General features: G+C 63.5%; 4 protein-coding genes across 4 annotated transcripts; 2 read left to right on the forward strand and 2 right to left on the reverse strand.

Moving 5' to 3' along the window:
• Positions 1–5612: 5612 nt before the first annotated feature.
• Positions 5613–7226, forward strand: ANKRD34C (ankyrin repeat domain 34C; the record flags this gene model as incomplete). Its single annotated transcript, XM_082290732.1, has 1 exon — positions 5613–7226. The coding sequence occupies one exon, from the start codon at positions 5613–5615 to the stop codon at positions 7134–7136; it is 1524 nt and encodes a 507-aa protein (XP_082146858.1). The 3' UTR covers positions 7137–7226.
• Positions 7227–8353: 1127 nt separating this feature from the next.
• Positions 8354–11043, forward strand: TMED3 (transmembrane p24 trafficking protein 3). The gene is made up of 3 exons (XM_082290962.1): positions 8354–8602; positions 9211–9459; positions 9920–11043. The coding sequence occupies exons 1-3, from the start codon at positions 8438–8440 to the stop codon at positions 10154–10156; spliced, it is 651 nt and encodes a 216-aa protein (XP_082147088.1). The 5' UTR covers positions 8354–8437; the 3' UTR covers positions 10157–11043.
• A 1017-nt stretch (positions 11044–12060) lies between these two features.
• Positions 12061–14233, reverse strand: LOC309578204 (gonadotropin-releasing hormone II receptor-like; the record flags this gene model as incomplete). Its single annotated transcript, XM_082290627.1, has 4 exons — positions 12061–12497; positions 12640–12844; positions 13240–13790; positions 14191–14233. 4 exons carry the CDS (start codon positions 14231–14233, stop codon positions 12061–12063), a joined length of 1236 nt encoding a protein of 411 aa, XP_082146753.1.
• Positions 14234–15661: 1428 nt separating this feature from the next.
• On the reverse strand, positions 15662–17113 carry LOC309578206 (uncharacterized protein; the record flags this gene model as incomplete). The annotated part of the gene is made up of 3 exons (XM_082290629.1): positions 15662–15724; positions 16115–16261; positions 16418–17113. 3 exons carry the CDS (start codon positions 17111–17113, stop codon positions 15662–15664), a joined length of 906 nt encoding a protein of 301 aa, XP_082146755.1.
• Positions 17114–18565: the final 1452 nt, after the last annotated feature.

The following is an 18565-nucleotide window of genomic DNA, read 5'->3' on the forward strand; positions in this document are numbered from 1 at the left end:
CTGGGGCTCTGGTGATGGACACAGAGGCACAGGAAGCCAAGGGCAAGGACAGGGAGAGTAACACTACCCCCTGCCCCTCCCTCCACCAGGACAGCTCCCAGCCCTGCTCCCAGTGAGGGAGGATGATTCAGAGCCCCACAGCATCCCCAGAGCCCATCACCTACGTCCTGCCCGGTCCCACAGCCCAGCTCCCCAGAGCCCAGTGCTCAGGGTCCAAGGGACAGAAGCTGCCACTCTCCATGGCCCAGCAACTGAGCAAATGCCACCAGTGACTCAAAAGGGAGCCTCTCTGGCTGCTCAGTGCCACAGACCACCACGGTCCTACTTTCAGACCTTTCAGCAATTTGTTAAGAGTCTGAGTCAAACCAACTCCCCACACTGTGGAGCAGAGTCTGGAGAGATCCCTATCCCACCCATCTCCGAACCCTCCCACTTACAGGAAAGGTTGAAACTTTGTTCATGCCTCAGACGGGCATGGAAGTCCCCAGCTCAGGGAGACGACAGCAGGCACAGTCACCTGTGAGGTCCATGGTGGCCAGTGCAGCTACAGAGCTGCCAGTCTGACACAGATCCAGCCTTGGATCCAAGTTCACCAGGACAGCAGTGAGAGTGCAGGTGTGATCGGGACACAGGGAATCCTTTGCATTTGTGCACCTACAGACCTTGGTGTGCAAAGAGCTGTCACCGTCCCCTCAGTCAGGAGCCAGGACAGGCAGAGGGGACAGGCAGGTGGTCAGTGCAGAAGCAGTCAGGGGCTCTGTGCTGCTGTGCTTACCTCCTGAGCCCCACGTCCTGAGCCCTACACCCAGAGCCCCACACCCTGTTTCCTCCTTCCCTCAGTTGTCAGAGGCCCCAAAGCAGTCCTGGTAGGGCAGCAGCTCTTGGCAGCATGGCAAGCCCTGCTCCCTGCTGAGCCCCTGCTCCCTGCTGAGCCCCTGCTCCCCACGCACCCATCCCAGCAGCAATCCCTGCCAGGCCCTGACAGCTCCCTAAAGCTGCTGCACTATTTTTACCCCACGGTTGCCATAGAGACATCAGAGCCGCTCCCTGTGATGATGCAGCTGCTTTTGGGTGATGCAGTCTCTTCCAGAAGCACTGCATCACCCATTGTATCATCCACTGCATCACACACTTCATCACCCATTGTATCACCCACTGTTATCACCTGCTGCATCATCACTCACTGCATCACCCGCTGCATCAGCCACTGCATCATCACCCACTGCATCACCCACTCCAGGTCCCCTTGGACACCCCCTCTGGTCCCAGAGATCTATGCCAGCTCCCCGTGCCCTTGGCAATGCCACAAGATGTGGAGTCACACAGACGCCTCTCCATCCATCCCGGTGCCCCAGGCTGTGGTGAGCTGCTGCGTCCCCAGCCTGGCCAAGGTGCCACTGTGCTGGGCAATGTCTCCCCATGGGCAGCTCAACTGTCCGGCCAAAGCCAGGGACCAGAGGGGACAAGGACCAGCAGTATGAAGCACTTCATGGCCACAGTAGGTGGCAGGGCTGACTTTAGCTGACTGATCTCTGGCACACCCATTTTTCCAGCAGGGGAAATCAGGGTCCCAATTAAAGCAGGTACAAACCTGACCCAGGCTCCAGCTCTGCTTACATCTGAGGGGAAACAAGGTGCTGAGGGCATGGTTGGACCCTCTCCTCCGTGAAACCCCAGGAGGGGCATGGCTGGGGCTGAACTCTGGTGGGCTGGGACCCCCTGTGCTCAGGCTCAGCCCCACTGTGTCCCACGGGTCGAGGGACCTGGGCTGTGCCCTAGGTAGCAGCAGCAGCAGCAGCAGAGCCAGTGGTTCCCCCCGAATGCTGAACTCCCCCATGCCTGCGCTCAGCCCCCAGGAGTGTGGCTATAAACGGTGAAACGGTGGCCGTGCAGGGATGAGCTGGCAGGAATAACTCACACAGCCCTCGGCAAAGCACCCAAAATAGAACCTGCCAGCACCGGGTGCGTCCCGGGAGACGGGACTGGTTCAGCCCTTGGCAAGCCTGCACTGGCACCCTACCTGTGCCTGAGCTGGGAGTCCGAAGGTGCCAGGACATGATACTTTGAGACAAGACCCTTCCCCAGCAAACAGACCCAGCTCTTCTCAGCCAGGAGCTGCAGCTCCTCCAGGGCTGAAGTACATGGAGCCAACAGCTCCTCACCATCCTGTCCCTGCTCCCACAGTCTCAGCCCCACAAAGCATCACTGCAGCCCCCACAAGTGCCCTGGGAACCACAACGGCACCCCACAGAGACCAGACAGCCCTGTTACAGTCCCAGAGAGCAGCTCCCTCTTCTCCAGGCTGGGCCTGACTAACCAATACCTCAGCAGGCTCTAATAAAGGGATGACAGCTCCCTGGCTGCTCATCCAGGCGGGATAGTCCTGGGATGGCCCCACAAAGCATTCAGCATCTCTGATGTTCTCTTCAGTCACACAGTTCTGTCACCTCTGCCTCTCTCTGCCCTGCCTGCAGAAAGAAGCCCCCTGACTAGGTGAGGATTCTGGGTACCAGTATCACCCATGTGACAGGGGACTGGTATCACCAGCAGCACTTCCAGTGACTGCCCAGCCCTCCACACCCTGCCAGGGCTGTTCCATGTGCACAGAACACTCTGTGGTGACACCCAGCCACCTCAAAGCCCCCTCGTCCCAGTCTTGTCCCAAACTGATCATGTCTGGACCCCATCCTGCCGCCCCCAAGGCTGCACGGGCACTGCTGAGATCAAACCCATGGCTCAGAGCCCTGCACAGAGCTGCAGCTTCTCCAACAGTCATCCCTGCGGCCTCGTTGCCATGGCATCCTCAGGGATGGCACAGATACTGGTGAGGAAGACAAGGAGGATGAAGATAAGTGGACACATTGGCTCTGCAAAGCCAGGGCACGGCTGGGGCAGATTTGAGGACCTCTGGCAGCAGGCAGGGGCCATTCCTGCTCCCCTCCACAGAGGTCCCAGCTCCCAGGACTGGCATAACCGAGCTGGCATCACCATGCTCGTCCCTCACATCTGGGGAATCTCCCACCCCATGGACACCTGGAAGCTGGTGAGTCCAGCCTGGTGGAGCAGGAAAGGGAACTCTCAGGTTTTAACATCTTCAAGGACAGGTCGTTCCTGCTTTCCAGCCAGGACCAGCCAGCCTGGGCTCCAGCACAGGGGTGACAACTCACAGGAGCAGCAAGGGGGCAGAGGAGGAAGGGGCATTTGTAGGTGGGGGTGTCGGCTCCCCAGCCATTTCTTCCAACATTCTCCTAATTGCAATCACCAGGGACCCAGGACCTTCCCTCTTTCCCCACAAACACCTCCTCCCTCCTTGTTGCCATCCCTGACCCATCTTGGGGTGCCCTGGGAGCAGAGCAGACCCCCCTCCACTGGGGGGATGCACTGGCTTCTTCTGGTGCTGGAGTAGCACCCCCATTGCTGGGCAGCCTGGGGTCCTCCTGCCACCACAGCTTGTCCGTTCTAAATTTGCGGATTTCAGGAGTTTATTTTTAAGATGTTTATTTTGTTAAGGTGTTTATATTCTTTTGCTTTCAGGAGTTAAGCCGTTTATTTTAGACAACTGGTGTGCTCATGCATTAGAAAATGGACAGATAAACACATTTTGGGGGGGTTATGGCCAGTTTACGCAGGTACTGCAGAGTGTCTGTGTTACCAAGTCAGGAGGAACCTGCCATAAGGTTTGCCAAATGCTCCCTAATGGAATAAGACTGACTTAATTTTTCTGCTGGCTCTGATTCTCATTGTCATCATCATCTCTGAATGAAGAGCACTGCAATATTAGATTATATTTTATTAACCACAAGAGAAATTTCCCCAAATGTTAATGTGATACAGAGGGTGTGATGACAAACATCCTCACAGCCGTGATGGTCTGCAGAAGTACAGAACCATGGGGGTTAGGGTGGTGGTCAGCGCCATCTGTGACCATTTCCCTCTTCCTCTAAATTCCCTCTTTCTGCTGGGACTGCTCCAAAAGAGACACCGAGGAAAGTGGAGGAAGCTGCTGGGAAGCAGGTTCTTGGCCAGATGCGAGATCTGGGGGACAAAGGAGGGCCAGAGAGGCAGCACACTGCTGCTTGTCCAGGTACATCGCCCTGGCACTGAGGGCAGCTCTGCCCGGGGAGCAGGCACGGGGACCTCAGCTTCTCCTGCGCCGCACAGAGCACTCCTGTGCCCCAGGTGTGCCCTCAGGTTCTCCCAGATGTGCGCTGAAACCACGGAGTCATTGACATCAGAGGGGGCTTAGGGGGGCCGTAATTCCCCCTGTTCCCGGTGGGGACAGCTGTGGGCTTAGACTAGTTTGGGGTCTGGAGAGCCCCAAGAGCAGGGACACTCGCACCCCATCCCCCCACACAGACACCCCCGAACGGGTGGGCGCAGACACTCTCCCCTCACCCCCCCCCCCCACGCTCACGGTGCCCCGCACACGGACACGCTCCCCCGCGCCCGGTGGCAGGGACACAGACCCCTCCAGCCCCCCAGCACACGGACATCCCCGCCCCGCGCTCCCCGCACCCACCCGCGGGCGGACGCGCCGCCCCCCCGCGCCCTCCTCCTCGCGCAGCGCCGGGCAGCGGCACCGGGCACTGGCACCGACAGCCGGGCACCGGCACCAAGCACCGGCACCGGCACCTGGCACCAGGAACGGACACCGGCACCGGCATCAGCCCCGGCACCGGCATCAGCCCCGGCACAGCGCACGGGGCAGCGGCACCAACACCGGACGGCGGCACCGGACACCGACACGGGCACCGGACAGCAGGTAGCGGGCCGGGGGCAGCGGCCGCCCCCCACCATCATCACCGCAGCCGGGGGCGGCGGCGGGAGCGGAAGCGGGATGGCCGCGGCTTGGAGGGGCGCGGGGGACACCAGTCCCGGCGGGAGTGGGGGAGAACAGACGCCCGGGTCTCTCCCCGGGTCCGAGGGGTCCCCACGGGAAGGGGCCGTGGGGAGCTCACGGGCAGGGAGTGGTACCGTCAGCGGCTTTGGGAGGGGCTGGAAGCAATGTGAGCACTGACCGCAGGTCCAGGGGCCGCAGGATCCCCATGGAGGGCACGGAGGGGTGGGGAAGGGCCGGGAGGCTTGTGCCCTCTCCAGGGGCGCTCTGGGGGCAGTGGCTGCTCAGGGCTCCAGGAACACTCTGAGGAGTGAGACAGGGAGTCGGGGGCAGCAGGAGCGGGTGGCAGTGGGAGCAGGGAGTGGGGGTCAGCGGGGCAGTAGAAGCAGGGGGCAGTGGAAACACAATAGACAGCATGACTGTGGCTGTTTCTCCTTCCCTCCAGCAGTGAGGAAGCAGAGATCCCGGCTCCAGCCCAGGAAGCCATCGGGGAAGTTCACACAGTCTCTAGTGGGCTTTGTGTTGTGGCCCCCCAGACACAGCAGGCCGGTGGAGACCATCAGAACCTCTCTGATCTCCCGGGGAAACCAAGGCATCCAGGCAGCTGTCTGCACAAGGTGGGTGGACATGGCCAGAGGGACAGTGGGAAGTGGGGCAGTGCCCAGAGCATGGCATCCCAGGAAGGCAGGGACAAAGGAGCGGGGCTCACCTCTTCTCCATCGTTCCCCCCACAGCCGCCAGCCACCACTGCCATCACCCAGCAGGAGCAGCAGCCATGGATGAAGTGACAGAGCTGGAGCTGGGGGGCAACTCGCTCCTGAAGGCCGTGTGGCTCGGCCGGCTCCGGTTGACCCGGCTGCTGCTGGAAGGGGGGGCTTACATCAACGAGAGCAATGAGAAGGGGGAGACTGCCCTGATGGTGGCCTGCATCACCACGCACGTCGACCAGCAGAGCATCCACAAGGCCAAGATGGTGAAGTACTTGCTGGACAACAGAGCTGATCCCAACATCCAGGACAAGTCTGGGAAAACCGCCCTCATGCATGCCTGTATCCGTGGGGCTGGGGGAGATGTGGTGTCTCTGCTGCTGGAGAGTGGGGCAGACCCCAGCCTGGAAGACCACTCGGGAGCCTCAGCACTGGTCCACGCCATCAACGCAGAAGACAAGGCTGTGCTGCAGCACCTCCTGAATGCCTGCAGAGCCAAAGGGAAGGAGGTGATCATCATCACCATGGACACATCAGCCTCTGGCACCAAGACTGCCAAGCAGTACCTGAACGTTGCCCCTGCGCTGGAGTTCAAGGAGAGGCCTCCCCCGGAGGAGGGTGCAGCCCCCTCCAGTACTCACCTGAAAAATCCCATCTCAGCACCTTCCCCTGCTGAGAAGGAGAGCAGCATTCTCACCCCACACCCTTCAAACACTGGGGACACTGAGCCACCCTCCCCGGGCCAGAGAGCTGCCCGGAGAGCCCACCTGCCCCGACTGAAGCGACTGCGGTCAGAGCCATGGGGTCTGGTGGCACCCTCGGTGCTGGCAGCCTCTGCGCACCGTGATGACACGCGGGTCTGCACTGACAACGAGGTCATCACGGGCATCAGTGACCTCTCGCTCTCCAAAAAGCCCTCCCTCACCCGCAGCAGCAGCAGCAAGGGAAGGGACCCCTCTCTCTTCCCCCCAGTGGATGAGCAGGCACTGGGGCCACTGGCATGGAAAGCCACCCACGAGAAGAGCCCAAGCACCCACCCATGCCTGCCCCGGAGCATCACGGTCCCAGAGGAGCCAGAGAGCACCAGCTCGGCCACCAGCTCACCTGCAGGGATGGACACTCCACACTGGTGGAGGACAGGCACTGAACACAAAGGAGATTCCCAGGTCACCGAGGTGGGGAAGGGGCCATCAGAGAGGAGGAAGCTGAGCGGGTCCCACCTGGCCTTGCTGGATGGTTCCTGTGAGTCTCCCTCCGGCAGTGCCAGCACATCGCCCAGCACTGGCCGGCGCCGGCCACCCAGCTTGCTGGAGAGGCGAGGATCCGGGACCCTGCTGCTGGACCACATCTCCCACACAAGGCCAGGATATCTGCCCCCCCTGAACGTGAACCCCAACCCCCCGATTCCTGACATTGGCTCCAGCAAAGCCCTCTCCCCGCTGGCTGCTGGGCTGAAGCCCCTGGTGCCACTCACGCCCAGCTCACCCAGGCGGGGTGATCTGAGAGCCCACAGGAAGCTTCTCCGCAGACATTCCATGCAGGCAGAGCAGATGCGGCACCTCTCCGATTTCGAGGAGGTCGTGGCACAGTAGCCATGTCACCATTTGTTCACAGGGAGGTGGCCAAAGCCGTGCTGTCCCTGCAGAAACGGGACGGTTCCCACACAGAGTGGGTACTGGCTCCGGGGACACACTGGTGGCCAGGGGGTTCAGCCCTGAGCCCAGGGGCTGAATCGGGAGCGACCACCTGGGAGATCGATCCCACACCGTCCTAGATCGCAAAGCTCCGTGCCAAGGATCTCACGTGCAGTTCACTTATTCCTCACTAGTTGCAATCCGCTTTTCTTCCATCCTGCTCGTTCACTCACCGAATCCCCTCCCGGACCCCCGGTGGTGATCTCTGGGGCTGAGGCGTTCATGAAGTGCCTTCCAGGAAGGGAAGGGGCTCAGTACTGCGGGGGCTAGAGGAGCGGGAACACCCCTCCAGCCACGGACCGTGTCGGTGCTCTCCTGGAGCGGGAGAGGGAGACAATCCTTCACCTCCGAGACTCCCGAACGCTCCGGATCTCCGGCGGCTGAGCTCACCCGGCACCGCTGCAGCCTCGTCGGTTGTGGGCCGGGATGGGCTTCTCTTGTCTCTGAAGCGTCCGAGCTTCAGGGGGTTCGTTCCCCACCACGCCGAGGAGCTCTGAATTCAAGAAGCGCTGAATCCCCGAGCAGGACGGTCCCAGCCTGGCTGGATGGGAAGCTTTTGCCAGCGGCGGGGAACCCGGGATACCAAGTCACGGAGGGTGACACGGGCTGACCCCAGGGGTTCATCCCACCGGGAAAGTCGCAGGCCCCGCGCCACAGCCAAGACCCCGCTCTACCTACCCGCGCAGGGAGCCCTCCCAACGCCACGCCTCACCCCGCGCACCGTGTGCCGTGGACCGGCCGTGTGCCGTGGATGCCGACAGATTCCGTGACTCCATGAATGCGTTTATTTACAAGGCTGCGTGTGTGTAAGGGTGCAGGGGCAGGTGTTGGGGTGACGCCGTGGCCCTGCGGAGACTTTTGCACTAATTTTGCACTGCATTAATAAAGCGCTCAGCTTTGGACGGAGGCTGATCTCGCGTGGACCCGACACCAGCCGCCCGGCCCGGGGGGGTCCCCGGGGTTCCCGGAGTGCTCGGCCCGGAGATGCCAGGGGTTCCCAGGGTGCCGGGGGTGCCCGGAACGCTCCCCGTGGGTGCCCGCCCCGGGGCCGGAGGTGCCGCCCACGCCCCGCCCCGCCCCGCCCCGCTCGCAGCGGAAGCGCCACGTCAGGGGGGCGGTGCGGGGCCGGTGCCGGTGCCGGTGCCGGTGCGGGGCCGGGTGCCGGTGCCGGTGGCGCCGCCGGCTCGGTGCGGGTGGCGATGCCGGGCGCGGTGCGTGTCGCGGTGCGGACGCTGTGCCTGGCCGCGCTGCTGGCCGCGCTGGGGGCCGGCGGGACGGAGCTGACGCTGGAGCTGCCCGACAGCGCCCAGCGCTGCTTCCACCAGGAGCTGGAGAGCGGCATCAAGTTCACCCTCGACTATCAGGTACTACCCTGCCTGTACCTGCCTGTACCTTCCGGCAGCCCTGCATGCTCCCTGCCTGCACCTCCTGTCCATACCCCTGCCAGCGCCCCCTCCACCCGCACCCCTGCCTAGGCCCTGCCAGCACCCCATTTGTGTCCCATCTCTGTGCCTCTGCCCATGCGTGTGCCTATTGCCTCTGCCCATGGCCCTGCCCACGCTCCCATCTCTGTGCCGTGCAGAGCCCCAGGCAGGGCTGCAATTCCCTCCTCCCGTGCGCACCCCAATTCCCTCCACGCTGCACTAGGAATTGTTCCCAACCCCAGCCCCATGCCTGGCAGTGTCCACCTGAGAGCCAGGTCTGGGATGTGCCCACAACAGCCATAGGAGCCCCTAACCTGAGTCATGAGGGCTGTCCCTGTCTCCAGGCATCCCACTTGAGCAGTGGGCGCTCCACCTGAGTTGCTGGCACCGTGGTGCACAGCTTCCTGAGCGCTCCCCTGGCCTGGGCCCCATCCCATGGGCATGGTGCCCGCTGGCCTCTCACACAGCTGTGGGGCTGGGCAGGGTCAGGGGCCCCTTGCCACGTTGCTTGGCATGTGCCACCATCTGAGACACATCTCCCTGCACAGGTGATCAGCGGAGGACACTATGATGTGGACTGCTACGTGGAGGACCCCAACAGCAAGACCATCTACCAGGAGACCAAGAAGCAGTACGACAGCTTCTCGCACCACACTGAGGTCAAGGGTGTCTACACCTTCTGCTTCAGCAACGAGTTCTCCACCTTCTCCCACAAAATTGTCTACTTCGACTTCCAGGTGGGCGATGAGCCGCCCATCCTGCCCGACATGAACAACCGCGTCACCGCCCTGACACAGGTGGGTCCCAAGAGGAAAGCAGGGAGGGAAGAAGGGAGGAAGGGTCCTGCCGCAGCCCTCCCTTGCAGGATGGCAGTTGGGGACATTTCCCCCTCCTCCTCGGCTGGATGCAGAAGTGCCAACCGCCAGCCAACAGCCCCACCACACACCACATCCTCTGCCTGGGATGGGGGAGCTGTGCTGGGTCTGGGCTCCCCCATCTGCAGCAGCCAATGTCCGTCACACATGAGGAAATTGCATCAGCCATTCCATCCCTCAGTATGAGCCTCTGGGCTGGGCATCCACATGCCCTGACGGCCCTCTAGCTCTGTCCCCATGGGAAACCACCCTGGATGGGTTCTGGCAGGGAGCCTACAACACAGACACTGCTGTCCTGCTCTTGGGTGCCCTGGCACAGTCCTGGGCTCCCTCAGCTGTGCCAGGTCAGAAGCAACAGGGCACTCTTGTCCTTGTCCCCCAGATGGAATCCGCCTGTGTCACCATCCATGAGATGCTGAACGCAGTGATTGACTCCCAGACCCACTACCGGCTGCGGGAGGCGCAGGACCGGAGCAGAGCTGAGGAGCTCAATGGCCGTGTCTCATACTGGTCAGTGGGGGAAACCCTCATCCTCTTCGTGGTCAGCATCGGGCAGGTGATGCTGCTCAAGAGCTTCTTCACTGAGAAGAGACCCAGCAGCGGCGGAGCTGGCACCTAGAGCTGGTGTGTCTGTGCCCAAGTGGAGCAGGGAATGGGACAGCTGCGGCCCTGGGGTCGCGCTTTGCCTCTGATCTGTGCCATGGGCAGGCGGGGGGTGGGAACAGGGGTGACATGACACTGCTGAGCCGGGTGGACACGATCACCCAAGTACAGGTGTCCCCCAGCATCACCTCCCACTTGCCATCGCCCAGCCTACGGCCCTGTCCCCTTGCCTGGCCACCCAGTCCCCGTTCTCTGGCTGCACCAGGAAGCGGGTGGGACCAGCACCAGCATCAACACTGGGGCACCCTCAGAGCCCAACGTGACTGTGATGACCACACGCTGCCCCTTGAAGCCCTGTGCAGCCGCCAAGGGGATGGGGCAGCGCTGGCCCACCTGGCACCCACCCAGTGCCGTCAGCCTGAGGAGAGCTGCCCGTGGGCTGGGGGTCTCTGCACCCCAGGTGTCCTGTGGCAGGCAGGGTGCGCCCAGCAGCAGGGCCACAGCAACAGCAGCATCCAAGAAGGGAAGGTTTTTTGCTGGGTGGTGCTCTGGCTCTACCAGCTCCTCTCCTCACAGCATTTTTCAGGCTGGCAAGTGGTGTGCCCATTCCAGGTGGTATTTTCATACTCACACGAGTCCATGCCTGAGACTCAGCCCCCCACACATTCCCCCCACCCTGCGGACCCGTGCCAAGGAAGCCCCATCCCTGCCCTGGAAGCATGGAGGACCCACACACACCTGGGACTGCAGCCCCTCATTCCCTGGAGCCCCACAAAATGGAAACACTCACAAGACCCTGGAGTGACCAGTGTGCTGGCCCTCCAGCCCTCAAGCAGACGTGAGATCATTTTTCAGAGCTGAATCAACTCCACCAGACTTTTCCTTTGCCACTTTCAAATAAATCCCTGCAAGCATGGCTGGCACTGCAGTTATTGGGCACAACTTCTGCCTGCCCTCCTGCCTTGGCCCCCTGTCTGCACCAGCTGAGCTGGCTCCTGGCACAGGACCAGATGCTGGAGCCAGAGAGACCCCTCAGCAGGAGCAGCACCGCTGTCTGGGCCCCAGTGTGAGGCCACACTGTCAGTGGATTGCGATGGGCTTCCCACTGGGCAGTGGGGACTGAGGAGCCAAGGGAGCCCAGCATCCATCGGCAGCAGAGTGGGGACCCTGGGCAGAGCCCAGCTCTGTAGTTCCTTCCCTGAGGCTGAGGGGATGCCAGGGCTGTTCTTTGGGGCTGTCCCTCACTCTGACAGTGCTCCTGGTGCTGGACGGAGTGAGGGGCCCGGGCACCCGCAGCCCTCTCCTACCTCTCCAGGCCCCGGCAGCTGTGCCAGCTCCGCCGTCAGCATTGGCCTTGGGGCAGCTGCCGCAGGCAGGAGAACTGGCCCTATGTGCCTTCCAACAGCCTTGGGCAGGAGCCAGGAGCTCCTGTTTGGAGCAGAGCCAACATCAGCAGCACCCTGGGACTGCCACCAGCCTGGCGTTGGCTGGTGGGGCTAGCCCTGTGCCCACTGGGACACAGAGCCCTGTGGGGATGAACAGGGAGGGAAGCACCCAGCCTTGGCCAGGCTGTGGATGGCCTTGAATCTGCTCCTTCCTGGGGACTCTTGAGCCACCCATGGTGGGGACAGGGGCAGCTGAGACGCAAAAGGGTCAGGGTGCTGGCTCTAGGGACACCAGCTCAGCTCCCCACTGGGGGACACAGGAGGGACAAGAGGTGGCCATAGGACACTTTATTGCTGTTCAGGGCACAGAGAAGGGAGAGGGGATGGGGGCACCACCACCAGCCCCAAGCCCGCAGAGTCACTTCAGGGTGCGGGGAGGGATCAGCAGTGACTCCATCCCTGCTGGACCTGCGCTGACCCAGTCATCCTGCTGCCAGACCCCTCTGCCCTGAGCACCCCAGCAGTCGTGCTGGTCTCACAGGGAGCTGCTGTGACAGGAGGCGTCCCTGGCAGCCCCTCGGGACCTCTGCACCCCCTGGACTCCCCGCTTGGGTGGCAGGGAGGAGGCTGAGCAGCGGAAGGAGCCAGTGGCTGGGGAGGGGGGCTGGGCCAGGGGGCCAGGCCTGCATGGGCAACCCCAGCCCCCCCTGAGGGGGATGGTGAAGAGCCCGTAGGTGATGGGGTCCAGGCACGCATTGAAGAGGCCAAAGATGAAGAGAATGTGGGTGAGGGCCGGCGAGACCCTCTTCTCCATGGCGCGGGGACAGAACCAGTGCCAGAGCCCCAGCAGGTAGTAGGGGGTCCAGCAAAGGATGAAGGAGGAGACGATGACCAGGCTCATCCGCAGCATCCGCAGCCGGGCTCGTGGGATGTTGTTCCTGGAGCACCGCAGTGACGCGTCCTGTGAGGAGACTGGAGGGGCACAGCCCGTGAGGGGAAAGTGGGGCTGGGACAGGGACCCCATGCCCTGGGGGAAAGCTGGGGGGTCCCTACAACAGCTCCAGACAGGACTTCCCCAGGCATGGGGCTGTGTCCCATGGTGCCTGGCACTCACAGAGGCTGGAGCCCATCCGGCGGGAGATCTCCAGCAGGATGCGGGTGTAGCAGCAGACCATGATGAGCAATGGTAGCAGGAAGAGGCAGGCAAAGCCCACCATGTTGTAGAGGGTCTCATGCCAGGGCCGAGGGAAGCTGCCGCGTGTGGTGCACTGGGTGAAGTTGTGCGGGGGGCGCAGGGTGATGGTGTGGAACAGGAACAGCTGGAGACAAGAGAGGTGGGATGGGGTGATGGGGATTTGTGCCTCCTGAGGCAGGGAGGGCATTGGAGGCCAAAGCAGGGACCCCCCAGACCCATAGGGACAGATCCAGCCTGTGGGGTAGGACCTGTTATCACCCCTGCACTGGCTCTGCTCCCCACTGACAGGGGCCTGGGGGGCACCCCAGCCACTGGGCAGAACTGGGTGAAGGGGGATCACTGCCACAGCCACTCTATCACCACCACTCCATGCCCATCCCACAGGGCTCTCCAACCCCTCTCTGTCCCCACCCTGCAGTGGCACCAGCCCTGGCGGTGAGCCCGGACAGTGTCATCAGACACTGGGCTAGGTGGGGGTCTGTCACGGGCAGGGGCCGGAGGGGCTCCCGGGGTCGGTACCTGTGGCACTGCCAGCCCCGCGCTGAGGATCCAGGCCACGTGCAGCATGGCGCGGTTGCGGGCGCGGGCGCGGGCGATGGCTAGCGGGTGCAGGATGGCGGCCTGCCGGTCCAGGCTGATGACCACGGTGACGAAGGCAGAGGCGTACATGGCCAGCAGCCGCAGGTACATGAGCAGGCGGCAGGCCAGGTCGCCCGCCCACCACTGCAGCGTGATGTTCCAGACGGCGTCCAGCGGCATCACCACCACGGTGACCAGCAGGTCCGCTGCAGCCAGGTGCCGCAGCAGCAGGCGGATGTGGGGGCGCCGGCCGCTGCCCCGGCCCCCCACTGCCCGCAGCACTGCCAAGTTGCAGCCAGCTGAGAGGGCGAAGAGGGCGAAGGTGACGGCCACACGCACCTGGGCGGCGGGGGAGAAGGTGGGCAGCTGCAGGGGCTCCTCGCCGTTCTCATTGGGGGGGCTCCAGGTGCAGCCCCACTCGGGGGGGGTGACGCTGGGGGGCTCCCCACTGGTGTTTCCCACTGCAGGGCCTGGGTCTGGATGGCCCCTACCTGCCACAACAGGCAAAGGGGCAGTGGCAACCCTCAGATGGGAGCTCTGGGTGTGGCAGGCCACACTCAGCATTGTGGGTCCTTTCCCCTAGAGCCCCCTGCCCAGGGCCACAGTGCCGGCGTCACATTTCTGAGCTCACTTCCCTGCATTCCATCTTTGCCTGCTCGCTGCATCCTGCTGCTACCCCAGACCCCCCAGAGCCCCTCCATGCCTGCAGAACTATGGGGGTCCCCGGTGCCAAGCAGGACAGAGGAAGACATTGGCAGCTGACCCCAACACGCCACCCACCTCAGGCCATTACTGCCGTGCCCCTCTCCATGCCCAGAGTATCCCTCATGATCTTGCCTGCGACGGTGACTCCCCCAGCCCAACAATGACACCCCATTCCCCCCACCTCACCTGCATCCAGGGTGTCCTGCCCAGCTTTCCCCAGCCGGGCCATGGTAGGGCCGATGCTCACACAGTGCCAGGGCTCTATGCTGAGGGCTTCTGCATCTGCTCTGGGGCACGAGGGGGAGTGTAGCAGGGAGCGGGGCAGGTACCGGGGCAGGTACTGCAGAGAGGCAGCACCTGCAGCTGCTGCTGCAGATGCTGTGGCGTGGGCGCCCTTGGCAGCTCTGAATGGTCCTTGACGTAGCCAGCAGCTTGGAACAGCACGGTCCTTCCCCTGCCACCCACAGCACATGGACGCACACGTAAGTGTGCGTGGTGCTCACACACAGGAATGGACCATGGGACGTGCCCCACGTCTGTGGGAGGGAGCCCCCCAGCCCAGGGGGTGCTGCCAGTGCCCCCCAGGTCTGGCACTGCTGCTGCCAGGACCAGATATCAGGGCACACTGGGGCTCCTCTCATTGAGGTGCAGCATTTGGGGGCCCCAGAGATCCACAGGTCCTTCCTCCCAGCCCTGCGACTGCCAGCGGCTCTCCCAGACCGTTGTCATCCCCGTGGCAGTGTCCCCATGGCTGGAGCACATGCCCAGGTCCCTTCAGCCCTGGCTGGAGAGCAGGGGCTGCAGCCCAGGAGAGGGCAGGGCAGTGGGCTGCTTTACACCTCAAAGGCTTGTGTCCCCTTCTGTCACCCCCCTCCTCCACCCCAGCAGAGGGAATTAACCTCATTAGAGAGTCCTTTCACACTCCATGGGGTTCATTAACCCCCCACCCTTCACCCCAGACCCCAGAGCTGGAGAGATACTCCCCTGACACATTAGCACATGGCTGCCAGGTCCCAACACCCTCCTGCTAATGGGGACCCCAGACTTCAGGGAGCCACCAAGGGGGCTGGGGACATAGGGTCCCCATCACAGGCACTCACACTCTGCTTCTTGCAGCCTGTGGGCTCAGCCCCGTCCCCACACTGAGCTGGACCCCAAATCTAGCCATTTCACTCTGCACTGGGGAGCTCCCACAGGCCCAGAACTGCCAAGTGGGAAGGCTGGATCTGGAGGGTGCTGGGGATCCTCGCCCCTTCCTGGCTGGAGATCAGGCCCCAGGGCAAGGGGACTGTCTCTCTTGATACATCCCCAAGTTGCTCTCCCAGATGGTGCCTGGCTGCCCCACAGCCCCTCAGCCCTGCAGCCCAGCAAGGAGACCCTGGGCACACAGGACCCCATACACACCAGGCCCTAGGCATGCCAAAGCCCATCCCGTGCCCAGGTCCTGGGAACAGCCACATGGACACACAGAGAGGGCACAAGGGTTTATTCACATCCAGCCACCGCCACCCGGCGCGTCCAGCACGGCTCCAGGCTCCGACAGACGGGGCAGCTTGTTCCTGCAGCCATCCCAAGGGCTGCACGTGTCCCCAGGCTGCAGGGGTTCAGACAGGCATCGTGGGGCAGTGGGTGCTCCAGGCCCAGGGACTCATCTGGGTCAGTGCCGGGGCTGTGGTGGGAACAGAGCTTCCAGAAGTGAGAGCAGGTCCGCAGAGAGATCCTGGGGAGCCAACAGGGAGAGGGGTGAGCAGCCAGACAGAGGACCAGATGGGGGTGGGGACATGGGAGTGACAGCCTACCCCCTGGAAGGGCTCCTGGGCAGGGAGAAGCAGGACAACGGACTCCATTCTGTCCCCACTAGTGGGATCCCTCCTTCCCGTGGGAGGGAAGCACCAGGAAGGATGGGGCAGGCTAGAGTACCCACCTCACCCCCTGCATGGAGCAGGGCTCACCTCTCCATTCCCTAACCCCGACAAGGTTGTTGTTACCCCAAAACCAGTTCCTGCACTGCCCCACACCAAGAGGACACTGAGGCCGCCCCAAGAGGGGTTGATCCCTGCCCCATGCCAGCCCCATGCTGAGAGTCAGCCCAGTCCCCACCAGCACGTACCTGGGTGACTGTCCCTGTGCCCACGAACTCTGACAGCACCAGCCCCATGTCCAGGACATCACCAGGGAGATCCGGGGGGGCCCCAGCCCCTGCACAGTGGGGCGGGGTCAGCCAGGGGGACGCAGAGGAGGTGACAGCCTTGTTCATCTCTGAGGAGGTCCCCACTGCAGGGATGTAGGGGGGTGGCTGCCAGGTCTCCGTCTCGATGTTGGAAACCCCAAGCACCTCTGGAGGGGTCCCGGTTGCAGGGATGTAGGGGGAAGACCCCCAGGTCTCCATCCTGATGTTCGGACCCCCAAGTACATCTGGGGGGATCCCTGCAGCAGGGGTGTAGGGGGGTGACCCCCAGGTCCCTAGCCCCATCTCCGGACCCCCAAGCACCTCCGGGAGAGTGCCCACAGCAGGGCTGCAGAGAGGTGACCCCCAGGCACCCGTCCCCATGCCGGGAGCTCCGTGCAGCTCCGGGGGGGTCCTCGCCATGGGAGGTGACCCCCAACCCGCAGTGCCGGGGGGCGAAGCATCACGGGGCTCCGTGTCCTGGCAGCACCCCAGGCCCCGGGGGCAGAGGGGACAGTGTCGGGGGGCCGGCGCCCCCCGGCCGAGCCCCAGCAGGGCGGAGAGGTGGGCGATGTAGCGGGTGGCGAGGCGCAGGGTCTCGATCTTGGTGAGGGTCTGCCCGGCGGGCGCCAGCGCGGGCGGCAGGTAGTGCCGCAGCCGCAGCAGGGCCTGCGCCAGCCGCCGCATCCGCAGCTTCTCCCGCTCGCTGGCGCTCTGCCGCGGGACCCCCGCTCCCCCGCCGCCCCGCACCCCCTTCCTGCCCCTGGGGCGGGGCCCGGCGTGCCCTCGGCAGGGTCCCCGGGCAGCGGCGGGGGACGCGAGGCCACAGGAGTCAGGTGATGCTGCGGGAGAGCTGCTGCTGTAGCCCAGAGGGTCCGGAGGTCCGCGGTCACCCCAGTCCTGCAGTGGGGCGGTGGCGGGCAGCGTGTGGCCGTGGGCCATGGCAGGGCCGGAGGCTGGGACCTGTGTGTCAGTGGCTCCCGACCGCCCCGGCTTTATGCCGGGCCCGAGGTGTGAAGAGGCACCTTCGTGGCTGCAGGAGCAGCACTTCAAAGGCTGGGGGTCTTGGGGGGGGGGGGGGGCCGGGGGCCGCGGCTGTGAACACGGGGTGACGAATTTCACCCCAGAGGTGTGAAGCTGCTCGGTGCTGCCCCTCGCCCCCGCGCTGGGCTGGGGACGGGGCTGGGACCCACACAGGAGCTGAAGCGGGGTCTCAGCAGGTCTGCTGGGGGGGAGCTGCAGTAGGGCTGCAGCAAGGTCTGCAGTGGGGGTGCAGTGGGGCTCTGATGGGGCTTCAGTGGGGTTTGCAGCGCATCTGCGGTGGCGTGTCCCTGTGTCTCCCGCTGCAGCACGACCCCAGCCGGGGACTGACCTTTGTGGGACACAACCCCCCACACCCGGTTTGGGGGTGCCGATCCCCCACCACGCCCATGAGCTCAGATCCCCTGGTGCTGCCCGGTGCTGGCAGTGGCAGGGGAACCCCCAGGGGTGGCGGGTGTCGAGGGCCAGGGTCGGGGCTGGGAGAAGCCCCCCCGCCGCGTTCCCAGGCCCCGCAGGTGTTGGGCCCGGCGGGTGTGAAGGTTTCCCGGGAAACGGCCCCGCCGAGGGACGGAAAATCCATCAGGGAGCAAGGGGACACGGGCATGGCACGGCACGGGTCTCCAGACCTGGTGTGCACAGCCTGGCCTGGGGGTACATTAGGGGCACAGGACCCCCAAACTGGGTGTGCGCAGCCCAGTGGTACAGCAGGCCCCCAAACAGGGTGTGCAAAGCCCAGGGGAACATGAGGGGCACAGGATCCCCACAAAGCAGGAGGGCACAGCTGAGGAGACACAGCTGGGGGCACAGGACCCCCAAACCGTGTGTGCACATCTGAGCAGTGCCCAGCACTGACCCAACCAATCCGAGGCCACCAGTGCCAACCCCATTCCAACATCCGGCCCCAGCGTGGGGGCACAGGGGCAGCTGGCGGGAGATTTGCACCCCATGGCCCAGGCCAGGCATGGCCCCTTCCCTGCTGCCCGGCCCCCTCCTGGGTCCCATTAGCTGATGAGCTCCCGGGTAATGAGTTCTGCACCCACCACAGCCGCTTCCCACCTCCCTGTTTGGACAAGTGCAGCTGGGCTGGGGCAGCACTGGCCATTGGATCAGAGCCCCCACTGTGTTGGGAAAATCTTTAATTGTAATGAATAGTGTTTAAGTCTTGTGAATTCCTTTAACTTCAGCCAAAAGTGCTTAGTCCTATATTAATGTGTGCAAGTAGTTATCTTAGCCTTAAAGACTGCAGGCCTGAGCAACACTGATGAGAAGATATGTCTTGGCCAGACCTCAGAGCTGGGATGTATTCAAAGAGAAGAAACAGTTTTGGAGGCCTATGACCAAAACTAGATAATT

Source organism: Coloeus monedula (assembly GCF_965178545.1).
Source record: "Coloeus monedula genome assembly, chromosome: 14".
Lineage (NCBI taxonomy): Eukaryota > Metazoa > Chordata > Aves > Passeriformes > Corvidae > Coloeus > Coloeus monedula.